We start from the raw sequence: 15,687 nt of genomic DNA on the forward strand, positions 1-15,687 counted from the left end.
AAAGAGAAATACAAATTGAAGAAGAAGAAGAAGAAGGAGAAGAAGAAGAAGAAGAAGAAGAAGAAGAAGAAGAAGAAGAAGAAAAGAAGAAGAAGAAAAGAAGAAGAAGAAGAAGAAGAAGAGGAACCAACGACCTCTATTGAGATACTTAGACCTCGACAGTCATCAACGAGATCACATGAAGAAAAACTACAACAAATACAACAACAACAACAACAAAGACAAGCTCGTGGTAAACGAGTGAATTTCCAAAGTATCGGATAGTTTTACAATTTTATTATTCAAATTGATTAAATTTGAAATTATTTATTTATTTATATATTGTGGTATTTGAGTATATCTTTATATTTAAATTTAGATGAAGACGAACCAGTAAGACCACCTTTTACAGCAATGCCACCTCCAAGTGGTAGAGCTGTTTCACATGTGTGGTTGTATTTTACAAAACAACCAACCGCCAATCCGGATGTTTTCTTATGCACTTGTCAAATTGGTGAAATTTAAGGGGTAAAGCCCTTATTTTCATACAATTTCAACAAAGGCAAATACTTTTTAAGTTTTATATATGATATTTATATTTTGTAAATCAAGAATGTATCAAAAATTCATTTATTGTGTTTTGTGAATACGTGTTAGGTGGTGGTACGGGATCTTTCAGCATGGAATCACTAAAGAAACTCATGCAACAAGCAGCAACGGGACCACAAGTGGAAGACGATAGTGGGACATTCCCGGCGGAGGTATGCCTTTTAAATATAATCGTAATGAAATGATTGATGAATTTTCTAAATATGTAATTTGTGATGAATTGCCATTTAACCATGGTGAAATTAAGGCATGCAAGTATTACATTAGAAAAAGTTTGCAACCACAATATAGAGAATCCCTAGGAACACTCTTAAACGACGCACAATAAAATTATATGAGTCAAAGCGCTATGAATTAGTAGAAATGTTTAAATCTTTTAATGGTAGGGTTAGCATAACAACTGATATTTGGTCTGCTTCCTCACATTTAGGACCTTATATGTGTGTAACAGTACATTGGATAAATCATAATTGGTTTACTCTGAAAAGAATAATTGCTTTTGAGTTAATGCTCGAAAGACATACGGGTGATAACATAAAATACGGGTGATAATATTTAGGACCTTATATATGTGTAACAACACATTAAAGAATGAAACTTGTTAGATAAGATATTTTGTTGTTCTACCGATAATGCAACAGCCAACATTAAATGCATTGAACTTTTGTATAACGAACCTGCTTTTAGTTTTATCCTTGGTGATAGATTATTACACGTACGTTGTTGTGCTTATATAGTTAACTTATCTTGCCAAGCAGGTATTAGACAACTAAGTGATTTATTAGATCCCATTAGAGACATAGTGAAGTAGTTTAAATTAGGATAGGTAAAGAGAAGATATAAGCAATTATGTGACCATTATCAACTAAAAAAGTATATTAGTCATTAGATACTCCTACATGTTGGGGCTCAACCCATGATTTATTAAAAAAAGGCTCGCTTATCGTCCGGTTATAGTAAAACTGTATATTGAGTGTACGGATAGCCGTATAAGTGATGAAACATGGGAACTAGCTATAGGCGTACAAAAAATATTAAAAGCGTATGCCACGCAACTAAGATTTTTTCATATGTTTACGAACCAAATGTCCACTTAGTAATAAGTGAATGTATTACTATTTTTTATCATCTTCTTAAACATTCGCATAATGATACTTATATATTTTTAAAGCCGATTCTTGCAGATATGATGGACAAGTGGAAGACGTATTTTACTGATTTTCCTTTTATTTATGGAATTGCGACAATTTTAGACCCATGTTTTAAGACAAAAAACCTTACTAAATTAATTGGAATTTACTATCAATCATTAGATCGTCCGCCTAGTTTGTACATAATTATGTTGGAAATTGTAAAAGAGTTTTAGCAAAACTTTATGATTACTATTATAGTGTATATAACCCAAGTCGCAACATGTCTAGGCATGCTAGCGTCTCGGCACGTCCCACTTATTATAATCCTATAATAGCTAACATAATAAGCCGAGCTCTTAGTTTTGTAGGACCATCTTCTTCCACACCCTCCACTTCATATTTAGAACTAGATAATTATCTTAAACATCACTATGATATTGAATAAGGTAGTTATAATATTTTAGAATGGTGGAAAGGAAAATCAACTAAATTCCCCATATTATCGAGAATTGCAAAGGATATCCTTATAATTCCTGCTTCTACCATTGCGTCGGAGTCTGCTTTTAGTGCAGGTAGAAGAGTTATGATGAAAAGAGATGTCGTCTTGCTCCACATACTATTCAAATATGTGTTTGCAAGAAAGATTAGGATCAAGCGGAGCTCAGAAAACAAGGACTCAAGAACAATGATGATCAAGACGATGTTGATTCATGGATCATGATGGATACATTTGCATCATCATCAAGAGGAGTGTCAAATGCTTAAACCAACAAGATGATGATGACGAAGACGAATAGGATCATGAATATCGGACAACGTCAATCAACATTCAACAACTAAAAATAAAAGGTATGACAAAGAACTACGTTGGCTTTGATTCCTTCGAGATACATAGGCAACTTAGTATTCCTTCGGGTACTGGGTTTAAGTCCATTTTCTCCTTCTTATTTTATTAATCATCTTTATCGTTTTTTATTAATTTATTTTTTTCCTTCTTTTTATTAAATATTTTATTAACGATGACAAGCAATGAATTTCTCTAATAATCAAGTAATCATCAAAGGTACATCCGCATTATTATAGTATTTATATAATATATTTAAAGGAAAAATAAGAATGGAACCGATGGTCCGACCCGCCCGACCCCGGAGTTGGAACCCCCGGAACTGCCTCATGAACTGCCAAGGTACCGTTTGGAAACACCCAGAACCGGAACCGAAAACGTTCGAATCAGGTTCCACATGGAACCGGAACGGAACCGGATTGTGGCCATCACCACGGCCAAATGGAATAGGCTAAGTGCTAACCTTTAAGTTCCTAGAGCTAACCCCAACCTTTCCTTCCCATCTACACAACCATCACCAAACCCCGCTTCAAACAATGACTACCTTTCTTTTCAAGTTAACTCTCTTGCTCAACAAAACCAAAGCCTCACCCAAATCAACCAAACCATAACCACACAAATGCAACAACTTCAAGCACAACATAAGTTGTTTGAATCTCAATTTGCTTAGATGGCCAACCTTCCTCCACCATATTTATTCCCATCTCATCCTTATCTCAGCCAGCCTATTCAAGCTCCATTACCGCGAAGCCTTAACTCTAACTCCCACCATCACACATGCAAGGTGATAGTTCTTAGATCAAGGGTAATGAGTTGAAGACATGGATGAGCAAAGAGAGTTCCTTGTGGGGAAAGAAGAGAAAAAGGATGATGATGATGTTGAGGAAGAAAAAGATAAGGAAATCGAAGAAAAGAAAAAGTTGGATGAAGAAGATGAATGGAAAAAAAAGAGAGGAACAAAAGAGACTTAAGCGCCAACACGTTCTACCACTACCTCTTCCTTACAAGGCGACGGAGAAGCAATAGCAAGAAAAATTCCTTAAGTTCCTAGAGCATTTGAGGTATAGCTCGAGATGAAAATTTATGTTCTTAGAAGTCATAGAGCATATGCTTCAAATGCCAAAGGAGAGCATTTGAGGTATAGCTTGAGATAAGAATTATTAGTTTGTCAGAGCAATGAGTGCTATCATTTAAGACACTTGGTCTAAAAAGGAGAAGGCTATAGGTCCTTTTGTGCTTTCGGCTACCCTTGGAAGTTGGATGCTAAAGGAGAACTTGCTGATCTTGCGGCTTCTATAAGCCTCATGCCGAGTCTATTGCCTTTGAGGTCAACCCGTCAAGAAAAATCATCCAATTCGACGACAGTAGTATAAAATTTCCATGTGAGGATTTTGAGGACTTTCCAATCTAATTGGGAAACATTATGATCTCAAGTGATTTTGATGTTCTTGACATGGTGGAAGACCTTGGGTGCCCTAATTAATTGCAAATCAAAGACTATCACTATGATGGTAGCGCATGAAAAGGTCGAATTTGCCTTCTCCAAGTCCTCCAAAGAGCCAATGGTCGTGAAAGTTAGTTCCTTTGAGGTTGTTGAGCGTGATGATGACATAAACCTGATTGAGAGTCTTCGGATGTTTAATGATGAGGGAATGATAAAGAATACTATTGTTGAATTTTTTGGAGAGCTTGTTTGCAAATTAGATAATGATTGTATTGGAATTGGTAATATTGGCAAGCTTAACTGCCGAAAGAAGAGAGCTCAAATGAGAAAGAGAGCTCAAAAGAAAAAGGTGGCTCCACCATGGCTTTGGGGAGCTCCACATGATAGCCCACCTCTTAGTGACCTTTGTCCTAGATTTCTTACCTCTACTATTGCTTTCAAGTGGAGAATCTTGGGTTACAATGCTGATGGCGATGGAGATGCTAGGAGCAAATCCATTTTTGAGGTATGTAAGTTTTTATGTTTTTGATTTGGTGTTGTTAACTGTGTCGAGCTTACTGACAATAAAAAAGCACTTGCGGGAGATAGCCCCATTTTTGTTTTGTTTTATTTTGTTTGCTTAGATAAAGTGCCAATAATTTTGATCTTTCTTCTTGTGATTTTCTTGTTCTCATTTTGCAAGAGCGAAGATGACTCATTAGCTAGCTTGGGAGAGGATTCCTATGGGTTTAAAGCTTTGAAAGACCTATATTCATTATTATCTTAGTTTTTCATGTTTAGCCTAGGTTTGTTTTTTAAAATGTTTTGAGTTGTGAAACTAGCATGCAAGATTTTGTTCTGTACATTATAATGGCCATATGCTTACTCGTGTGTTTCCTAGCCCGGTACATGTTTTGGGATTGAGTTGATTGTCTATTTTTCGCTTGACTTAGGGGATTCTTGCTTTTTTTGTTTGTGGCTTAGATGACTACATTTTGAGGCGCATTTTGAATAATCTTGTTAGGATTGAACCTTTGATGACTCCAATATGAGTCCTTTTTTATTGAGTGCTAGTTAGGCAATCTTGGAACTATGTCTGTTCTCCTCAAGCGTAGTCTGCTTTTCATAGGCTAAGGATGATAACACGTTTGTAGTTATAGCTATATAGCCAAATTGCCTACCTTTTACATTAATTAATTTTAGGTTGAGCCAATTCTTTAGCTTTACCTTTTTCTTTGTAACATATTGTTTAATACCACATGAGCCAAATATTCCCTCTTCTTACATAGAGGATACTTTAGTGATTATCATGTTGGTGTGTGTTTGCATTGCAGTGTAGGCAATTTTGGTTAACAAAATGGCTTTTAGGTTTATATGATTCTTAACATCCTTGTTGGTTTAGTTATTTCTCCCTTTTCCTCTTATGCTCTCCAAAAAGAAAACACATATCCATTGAGTGAGGAAAACCAATAAAAAAAGGGAATGAGTAACAAAAAGAAAATTAAGTTGAAAACGCAAAAAGAAAGAGAAAAAGCGTTAGAAAAACCAAAAAAAAATGGAGAATAAATTTAGTTTGTTATATTATAGCTCATTTATGCTAATTTTGAGGCCTTTTGGTTAGTATATATGTTAGAAGTTGTGACTATTGGTTTTATCGTGTTGGATTGCTTGCTATCCTCTACTTTTAGCATCACATTCCCAATTTTACCCTACCTTAATCTAGCCTACATTACTACCCTTTTTACAAACCTGTTCAACTTGGTCTGATTAGTAGGTTCTATGCCAGAGAGTAGATATAATACAATTCCCAATATTTCTCCCTATTCGGTGTTTGATTTCCGATTCATCTTTAGTCAAGCCATTTGATTGACACACGTGTCCAATCAAACACATGAGCGTTATGAGAAATTGCCCACATCTTTTATGAAATCACATTAGGAGTGTAGACTTGCGACCTCATTGCGTAGTGAGTAGCATAGCTTGAGATGTAGCTTGCTGGTGATCCTGAGTCTTTGGAAAATGAGTCCTCCTTGATATTATGCTCTGTTGAGCCCATTTTACATGCATGCCTAAGGTGAGGAAAGAGTTTGTGCATACACAACATGCATTATTTTATTTTCCTCTTGTCTTGTTGTCATTTGTTTGGATGTTATAAATACCCCATTATCTGTAGAATACAATTATGCCTATTGTCACCAACATTTATACATCAAACACTTTGTTGCTTTAATTTAGTTTATGACCTAGTTTAGATTTAAGCTTTCTTTTATTGCTTGCATTTAAGCTTTCCTTTATTATTTTCAACATTTACATTCAAGTTCTATTTAGGTATTTACTTTGATGTAAGTATGCTTTCCTTTATTGCTTTCAAGTCGTTTATTGCTTTCATATTATGTTTTCATTACTTTCGTTGCTTTCATTATTGTTTTTACTTTCTGTACTGTTTCACTAGTGGAAAAAAACGTATTTGCTGCTCATCATTTGCTGCGGTTTTTTTATATTCGCAGCAATAAAGAGGAAAATTAATAAGAAAAAAAAAAACTATAAGTGCTGCGGTTAACCACAAAACTGCAGCAAATAGCCTTCAAAACTCATTAATTGCTGCGGTTAAGGCCGAACCGCAGCAAATAGCCCTTTGGAATTTTGTTAATTGCTCCGGTTATTCATGAACCGCAGCAAATAGCCTTCAAAATTAACAAAATTGCTCCGGTTTCTTTTTAACCGCAGCAAATAATCTTTGGTTTTTTAAGAAAACCCGCCATATTCACAAAAACCCTCACAAAACCCTTTTACGTACTCTCAAAAACGATTAAACTACTGCTGCTGCTTTGTTCTTTCAAACGAACGAATACCCATTCTTTGTTCTCTCAAAACCCATACGTTAGCTACTGTACTGCTGCTTTGTTCTCGCAATCAAACTACTTCTGCTGCTTTGTTCATCTTCATTTTCATTCACAAACCCAGAGCAAACGTTTGCTTCTTGTTCTACTGTGTGCGCATTCTTCAAAACCGTTGTTTGAAACCAAAGGCATTTGCTTGTTCATCTTCAAAACTCACAAATTAAGGTATTATTTCTCTTTTTAATTTCAATAAGCATTGAAATATCTCATTGTAATTGCTTACTGTTCTTGTTGAAAAAAATATAAATGGGCATGAGAAATGAAAAGGTTGGTGTTGGTTTTTTAGCGTTTATTCACATATGCCCTTGATTATTTGTTGTTAATGATATTTCGACCGATTAAATATTGTAATTTACTTGTGAGGGTTGTTCTACTTCCAAGATGAGAACTGGTGGGGGACTGTTTGACGATGTTTCTGATGATTCGTGAAAAAAAAGATAAGAATATGTAGCTGTGTGATTTTTGCACTACTTGAAATGCTTGGCTTTAGTGGATAGGTTTCAGTTTGTGCTGATTCCTTTGGTCTTGATTTGGAGTTTCATCCAACTTTGAACTTTGGGTACGAGAGGATGGAATTTAAGTTCTCATGTTTCTCATCGAATACCTGATCTCGTACTGTTGGGATTAAACTTTTATAAACCTATTTTCATTAGTATTACTCCCTTTACTCAGGTTTGATGCCTGGATTCATTGTCTTGCATTAGCATTGCTTTGTTCTTGTTGCTGGTCGCATTTAATGTCAAAACCCTTCTGTTCTTGTTGCTTTGTTCTAATGTAGATCATGATCAAAACAAAGAATGAAAATATCGTTTAGAGATAGGTATGGTCTGTATGATATGTATGATATGGGTTAAATGATCTGTATGATATGGTCATCTTATTTTAGAGATAGGATTGCATATAAAATATCATTTATCCAATCTCGATGAAAAATATATATATATATATATATATATATATATATATATATATATATATATATATATATATATATATAAATATATACATATATATATATATATATACATATATATATATATACATATATATATATATATACATATATATATATATATATATATATATATATATATATATATATATATATATATATATATATATATATACATATATAAATATAAATATATATATATATATATATATATATATATATATATATATATATATATATATATATATATATATATATATATATATATATATATATATATATATATATATATATATATATGGCATGTATTGTGAATTACGTTTAGATGATAGATACTACTTACTAGATAGACTATGGCATGTATTGTGAATTGGTTATAGTTGTGTTAGAGAACTACCCACTTGTGATCATCGTAGAATTAAAAGGGTCGAGGGAATGAACGATATATTAGTGCAACTTGAACTTTGTTAATGATAAGTAGACTATGAAATGTATTGTGATTTGTTTAAGGTTAAGTTAGTGAGCTTCTCACCATCTTGATTTTCACTTGGAAAAGTTAGAGTCAATATGTTTTTAAGAATGTGGTTTGTTGTTTATTATTTATATTGTGGTTTGTGGTTTGTTAATTAATTATTAGCATATTTAGTAAATATGTTTATTATAAATAAGTATATATGTTTAAAAGTTGTGTATTAATTTTGTTTTGAATCAATTAATCACACTAATTAGGATGACAAACGATCGTTCTTGGATGTATGGAAGCATTGAATCGTCGGAATTTATTGATGGCGTATTAGAATTTTGTAGTATTGCGGTTGAACATCAAGTTAGGACGGGGGGAGTTGGTTTTTATTGCCCATGTGTCAGTTGTGGCAATGTATCAAAGGTAGATAGTGTTGATATCCTTAGGGAGCACATACTTCGACGTGGGTTTAGGCCTCAATATCATGTTTGGGTTTGGCATGGTGAGGAGGGAGTTTACAAAGAGAAAAGTGTTGTTGAGGACGTCAATAATGTGGCCGATGTCAATGAGGATGTAGTAGATCATGTTGATGGGTATGAGACAGATGAAGAGAATGTCGATGAGGATGTGGATCGTGTTGATGAGATGATGGAGGGAGTCGAGGATGAGTTAGGAAAACGTCCTCGTGTTTTTGACTTGTTGACAGAGGCTTCTCAAAAGCCTTTGTACCCTGGATGTACAAAGTTCACCAAACTAACAGCAGTGTTGACAATTTTCAACATTAAGTCAAAGTTCAATTGGAGTGACGCTAGTTTCACAATGTTATTAGAAGCGTTAGGTGAGTTGCTTCCTGAGGGAAATGAACTTCCAAAGTCGACATATTATGCCAAAAAGCTCATGTGTCCTTTCGGCTTAGAGTACCAAAAGATTCATGCGTGTCCGAATGATTGTGTGTTGTATCGGAATGAAAACGAGAACTTAGAAGACTGTCCTAGGTGTGGGTTATCGCGCTACAAGCGTAAAGGGGCTCGGGATGCTAAAGGGCCCCCGGCTAAGGTATTGTGGTATCTTCCAATAATACCTAGATTCAAGCGCTTGTTTTCTATAAAGAAAGATGCGTTAAATTTGAGGTGGCATGCAGATAGGGTGAAGAAAGGTCACTTGCTCACACATCCATCTGATTCTCCGGAGTGGAAGAGTATTGATAGGTTGCATAAGACTTTTGGGGATGAGGTTGGTAATTTAAGGCTCGGACTGTGTACGGATGGAATGAACCCGTTCGGCAATCTTAGTTCTCAACATAGTACTTGGCCGGTACTTTTAGTGATCTATAATTTGCCACCTTGGTTGTGTATGAAGCGTAAGTACATAATGCTTTCGCTTCTTATCTCGGGTCCTAAACAACCTGGCAATGACATAGATGTGTATCTTGCACCTCTCGTTGAGGATTTGAGAAAGATGTGGGATGAAGGCGTTTCAGTGTTTGATGCATATGCTAATGAGGAGTTCACCTTGCGTGCAATGCTTTTATGCACCGTTAATGATTTTCCGGCATATGGCAACTTATCGGGGTATAAGAACAAAGGGAAGAAAGCATGCCCGATATGTATCGATGACATGGAATCCACGTGGATTCCTAAGTGCAAAAACGTATTCATGCACCATCGAAAGTTCCTCCCACGAGACCACCAATATCGTAAGAAGAAGAAGTTGTTCAATGGGGAGGTTGAGGACCGTGTAGCTCGTCGACCGTTAACCGGTTATGAGGTTTATGAACAGGTTAAGGGAGTTGAGACTGTATTTGGTAAAACGGGGCAAGTGCAAGGAGGTGAAGGCCGATTATGGAAAAAAGAATCAATCTTTTGGAAGCTTCCATATTGGAGAGATCTACAGGTTAGGCATTGTCTTGACGTTATGCATATAGAGAAAAATGTATGCGATGCCATACTCGGGACTCTCATGAACATTCCGGGTAAGACAAAAGATGTTAGGGCCGTGCGAGATTGGTTTGAATGTAAGGGTCTTCGTCCGGAGTTGTGGGCACATGTTAAGGTGAGTAAGAAAAGAAATAGAGCTGATGATGAAGTTGGTGGCAGTAAGAAGAAGATGCTTAATGACAAAGTTTATTTGCCTCCAGCTTGCTACACATTGTCCAAAGCAGAGAAGCGGACATTTTGTGAGTGTTTGTATGGCATTAAGGTTCCGTCTGGGTACTCATCCAACATGAAGAGATTTGTTAGCCTAAATGGTGAGCTGAAGTTGGGAAGCATGAAATCTCACGATTGCCATGTAATGATGCAAGTGTTCTTACCAATTGCAATCCGTGGAATACTGCCAAAACATGTGAGATATGCTATTACCGAGCTATGTTCGTTCTTCAACACAATTTGTAGTAAAGTTCTTGATCCCTTTAAACTTGATGCACTTCAACTCGACGTGATTGTAACTTTATGCAAGTTTGAGATGTATTTTCCACCTTCTTTCTTTGACATAATGGTTCATCTTATTGTCCATGTCGTTCGTGAGATCAAACTTTTGGGTCCAGTTTTTTTAAGGTGGTGTTATCCTTTTGAAAGACACATGGGTGTTTTACAAAACAAGGTGAGGAATCCAGCACAACCCGAGGGGAGTATGATTCAAGGCACTGTGAGCGATGAGATTAGTAACTTTATAGCCGAGTATTTGGCCATGGCAAAGCCTATTGGACTTCCCACCTCTAGACATGAAGGAAGGCTTGAGGGAAAAGGAACAATTGGCTCCAAATCGGTCACACCTCCTCGAGAAAGCCTTCTACAAGCACACTTGTATGTGTTGCATCATATTCCGGAAGTTCATCCTTTTTTGAGTGAGCATTTTGATATATTGCGCGCAAAACATCCTTCTAAAGGGGATAGGGCATTGATGCAGTTGCATAACAAGACGTTTATTAATTGGTTTCATAATCGAGTAATATGCGAAGAACTCAAGGGTGTATCCGAAATTGTTAAGTGGTTAGCTTTTGGTCCTCGTGATGATGTCAATAAATATGAGGGTTACGATGTCAATGGCTTCACATTTTGGACTGAGGGTCAAGACAAGAAGTCATCGTATCTACAGAATAGTGGGGTTTCTATCTTAGCGTCATCTACATTTTACGCGAGTGCGAAGGATCAAGCGCCGGTTGATGCTAAATTGGTATACTACGGGCGGGTACATGAAATATGGGAGCTTGACTACTCTACTTTCAATATTGGTCTTTTCAAATGTAAGTGGGTAGATAATAATCGACGATGCATAAAAAATGACGACCCTTGTGGATTCACTCTTGTAGACTTAGCTCATTTGCGTGATAGTGAGGAGCCATTCATACTAGCCACACAAGCCAAGCAAGTATTCTACATTGTAGACCCGTCTGATAAAAAATGGTCTATTGTTGTACCGGGAAAAAGAAGCATTCTTGGTATAGGTGATGTTGAGGATGAGGAAGAATATGAAGCTTTTGAAGACTCCCCTCCCTTTATCAATCCAATATCAGTGGATCAAGATGATGTAGATGATGTAGATGTTGGTTATATGCGTGTAGATCACACGGAAGGAATACATTTGAATTAAGTGATTCACAAGGTATGAATTTAAAGCTTTTAAAAGTTTTTTTGGCACTTGGTTTGTTTTGCATGAAACTTTGCACAGAACACTTATTTGTTATATATTATTGTGTTGAACGTACGTATTAGAATTGTAAATCATAGTCATATTCTTAATATTATTTAGCTTATGTTCTAATATATTTCTATTCATACTCTTTCAGGTACTGATATATAATGCATCTATTCAGAGACGAAATTGTTCCCGAGATTGAGACCTCGGATAATGAGCATCGTAGTTACGACAGTGAAGAGGACCAAATTGTGAGATTCGAGCGTATGGCTGAAGACGCTCCACCTCTAGACAATGATTTTGAGACTGAAGACGCCCCACCAATGGATGCTACCACTACCAGTAAGAAAAGAAAAGGGCGAGGTCCTACGAAAAACCTCAAAGTCACGGAACCAATGCATTTGGAATACAATGCATTGGGTCAACCCTGCGGAAAATGGCGTAGGCAATATGGAAAACAAGTGGGCCTATGTATCCGCAAGATTTCCATATTGCACGCATGGAACGAGGTTCCAGAGGGTTTGAAAAACTCTCTATGGAATGATACTGTGGTAAGCAACTTTACTATTTTTACTCATTTAGTTTCATTTTAAAATTAATTTAATTGACAGTAACAAATATAAATTTTTTTTGTAGCATCTTTTCCACATCGAGAGCGATGAGGACAAGAAGAATGTGTTTCTTTCAGCTGTTGCTGAAAGATTCAGAGATTTCAAATCCAAGCTAGTAACTGGCTGGATTACGAAGACCCGTGCCCGTACGACCAAAAAGGTCAAAACGGGAAACGAAGGTGGAGAGCAAGCACCTTCAAAGATGCCCTACGAAATATGGGGTCACATATCGAAGAGGGATTGGGAGGCCTTTGTTGCCAAAAGAACAACTCCCATAGAAGTTGTAAGTATTTCATATTATATTATAGTTTACCAATTTGAATTTACTTCTTTTGATTCAGTCATTAAACTAATACATGACATTTGATTTCTATTGATTAATTAGGAAAAGCGTGGTAAAGCTTCAGATTCTGCAAGCAAAAGGAAGTTTTACCATCGCTTAGGCCAAAAAACGTACGATGAGGTCCGAAAAGAGTGGGTGGATGCGGGTTTATACCCCAATCAAAGTTCATCCACACCCTCATCTACGACTACCTCCGCATCCGTACATACTCTTGCTGGAGATCGGGTGCGTGATTGGTATTGCGGGCTTCATTCCCGAGATGCTAGTGGTAAATTTACCATTAATGATCCGGGAACGAAGAAGGTTGCTGATGCTGTGGTGAGTTTTGAAATTATTAAGTATATTCTTCATTTGTTTTGTATTCTTTGGCTTTGATGTACTTATACTAATTACTATATATGTCACTTTTTATTTGAACAGATGGGCTGGAAGGAAAAAGAAGCTACGGGGGAGTTCACCCCAAAAGGCAATGTTGACGCATTGCATATGGTCTTAGGGAAAGACCACAGTGGGCGGGTAGTCGGAAAAGGAGGCGTCCGCGTGGGGTTACAGAAGGCATTCGGCAAAGAGTGTGTTGCTACTCAATCCCGAACGGCACTGCGGGAAGAAGCAGCAACCCTCCGAGCGGAGATTACGAAGGACGTTCTCGCGAAGTTGGCCACCGTGTTGCAAAAGATGGGTGCACCCATTGTGGACTTGGCAGACCTGATTGTCGATGATCAGGGAAGTCAACATGGGGATTCTAACGCTTTGGTCGAGCCAACACCCGAGCCCAGTACCCCCGTAGCACCCCAGCTCTTTACTAATACCCCCGTTGCTCAAAATCCGGAGCCAACTCCGGTGCCAGTGCTACAGGTACATAGTTTTTAAATATAATAGCACTTATTAATTTAAATTGCAATGCGTAATTAAAATTTTATTATGATGCTTATTATACTAAACGACACCATTTTCAGGAGGCGACTCCTTGTTCTCTTTTGCTGCCTCAGTTAGGTGTTGCTAGTGATGGCGACTTAGCTGAGGTTGCATATGGTATGGCACAGCCAAATAAAGAGGGCCAAACAGTGCATTCAGTGCCTGTTACAAGTGGCCACATCAGTGTGGCCGTGGAGACTATTGTAAAGGGGTTTGAAGATTTCTCACTCTCAATTCCAATGCCAGCATGGAGCCTTGAGAAACTATCAGACGCCCTAGGTAGTTTCGTCACATGGCCATATGCTTGGGTCCGATTCACTAACACGGTAAGAATCATTTGTACCTTATTTATTTTTATTTTTTTAATTGCATGCTCACACTAATTTAATTTTATAAATTGAAATAGCAAAAGAGTCCAAAGGGATCTTGTAGAGAGGTCGGTTCCTCAGCAAAGGTATCGACTGGGTCAAAGTCGATGCCAAGCACTCCAATTTTGACTGATGAGGAGCTAAAAGATCTCTCTCAAGATTGCAAATGGCTGCATTATTGTGCATCTCGCATAAGTGAGGAGGACCCAATCATGTTGCCCCTGCTGAAGGAGCAATACTGCTTTTCAGAAGACCCGTTTGTAATTATTTGTCCTAGTGACATCGGGCAATTTTTGAGAGGAGAGATGCTGAACGTAGCTCTTTTCCATGTCTACATGAGGTGATGTTCATTATCTTACAAGTTAGGCATTATTGTTTAATTGTTTTAATGACCGAATTACTAACAAAATTCTCTTATTTGTGAGTTTAGTGCGGTTTACGAGGAGGTAAATTCTTGCGAACCTCCAATAAAAATTGGATGGTTTTGTCCGGAGACGATTTCGGGTAGTAAATGTAGAAATGATCCAGATGCCGTCAGAGCATACATTGAAACTGCTTTGACTAATTCCCTTGCATGTAAACACACATTCATTCTGGCTCCATATTGGGAAGAGTAAGTTTTATTTTTGAAATTGAACTTATCTTTTGATTTTTAAAGTCACCTAATCTCTAATTTGTTGATTTTAAATTTGTGCTTGTAGTTTGCATTAGATACTTCTGATCATATGTCCTTTAACGAACACCGTGCACGTCTTCGACTCATTACAAAAACCTAACAGCCTACCTCGCAACACAAGATTCAAAGCATTGTTGAATGCGTACGTAATATTAATTATTTTACCAATTTGATTTAATTAAGTGTTATATATATATATATATAAATGGTATTACTTTTCCCATGCGTTTCAGCGCAATGAAAAGAGTGCGTGGACAAATGGGATCTGCATCCAGAGCCACATTTCCAAAATGGATAGCAAGAAAGGTACACAAATTCGATTTTATGGGTTTTGTATAGGTTTGGTCAAATGATCATGAAAAGAACACGAAACAACCACAAACACTTAAACAAAATTCTGATCTAGCAAACTGTCGACCAGCCCTCCTTCGGCTCAGCTTCTAGAAGTCCACGGGGATTGTTAGAATGGTTTTAGGACCTTGATAGCTAGATCCAAGTACCAAGATTCCATTTCCACTTTAGCCTAGGTCCTGGATGCATAGGTTTGGTCTCCACGTGTCGTGCAAGGTGGTCTGGTCACTAGTTTGATGCTGTCAATTTCGCGTTTTTATTTGTCAATTTCGCGCGTAAAGTAGGTCAAACATGGTTTGTTATGCACGAAACTTGGCACACAACACTATTTGGCATATATTATTGTGTTAAAATGCTTAGAATTGATAATAATAGTCATATGCTAGAAATTAGAAGTTAAGTTGCGATTTTATGCGTTTTTAAGCGTTTTTGTCAATTTCGCGCGTAAAGTAGGTCAAACATGGTTTGTTATGCACGAAACTTG

At 36.9% G+C, this 15,687-nt stretch overlaps 1 protein-coding gene across 1 annotated transcript; it reads left to right on the forward strand.

Annotated features, from left to right (window-relative positions):
• The first annotated feature begins 13,916 nt into the window (after positions 1-13,916).
• LOC130814539 (uncharacterized) lies at positions 13,917-14,646 on the forward strand. The gene is made up of 2 exons (XM_057680639.1): positions 13,917-14,134; positions 14,215-14,646. Exons 1-2 carry the CDS (start codon positions 13,928-13,930, stop codon positions 14,518-14,520), a joined length of 513 nt encoding a protein of 170 aa, XP_057536622.1. The 5' UTR covers positions 13,917-13,927; the 3' UTR covers positions 14,521-14,646.
• The last annotated feature ends 1,041 nt before the right edge of the window (positions 14,647-15,687 follow it).

The sequence above is a fragment of the Amaranthus tricolor genome, chromosome 6 (assembly GCF_026212465.1).
Source record: "Amaranthus tricolor cultivar Red isolate AtriRed21 chromosome 6, ASM2621246v1, whole genome shotgun sequence".
NCBI lineage: Eukaryota > Viridiplantae > Streptophyta > Magnoliopsida > Caryophyllales > Amaranthaceae > Amaranthus > Amaranthus tricolor.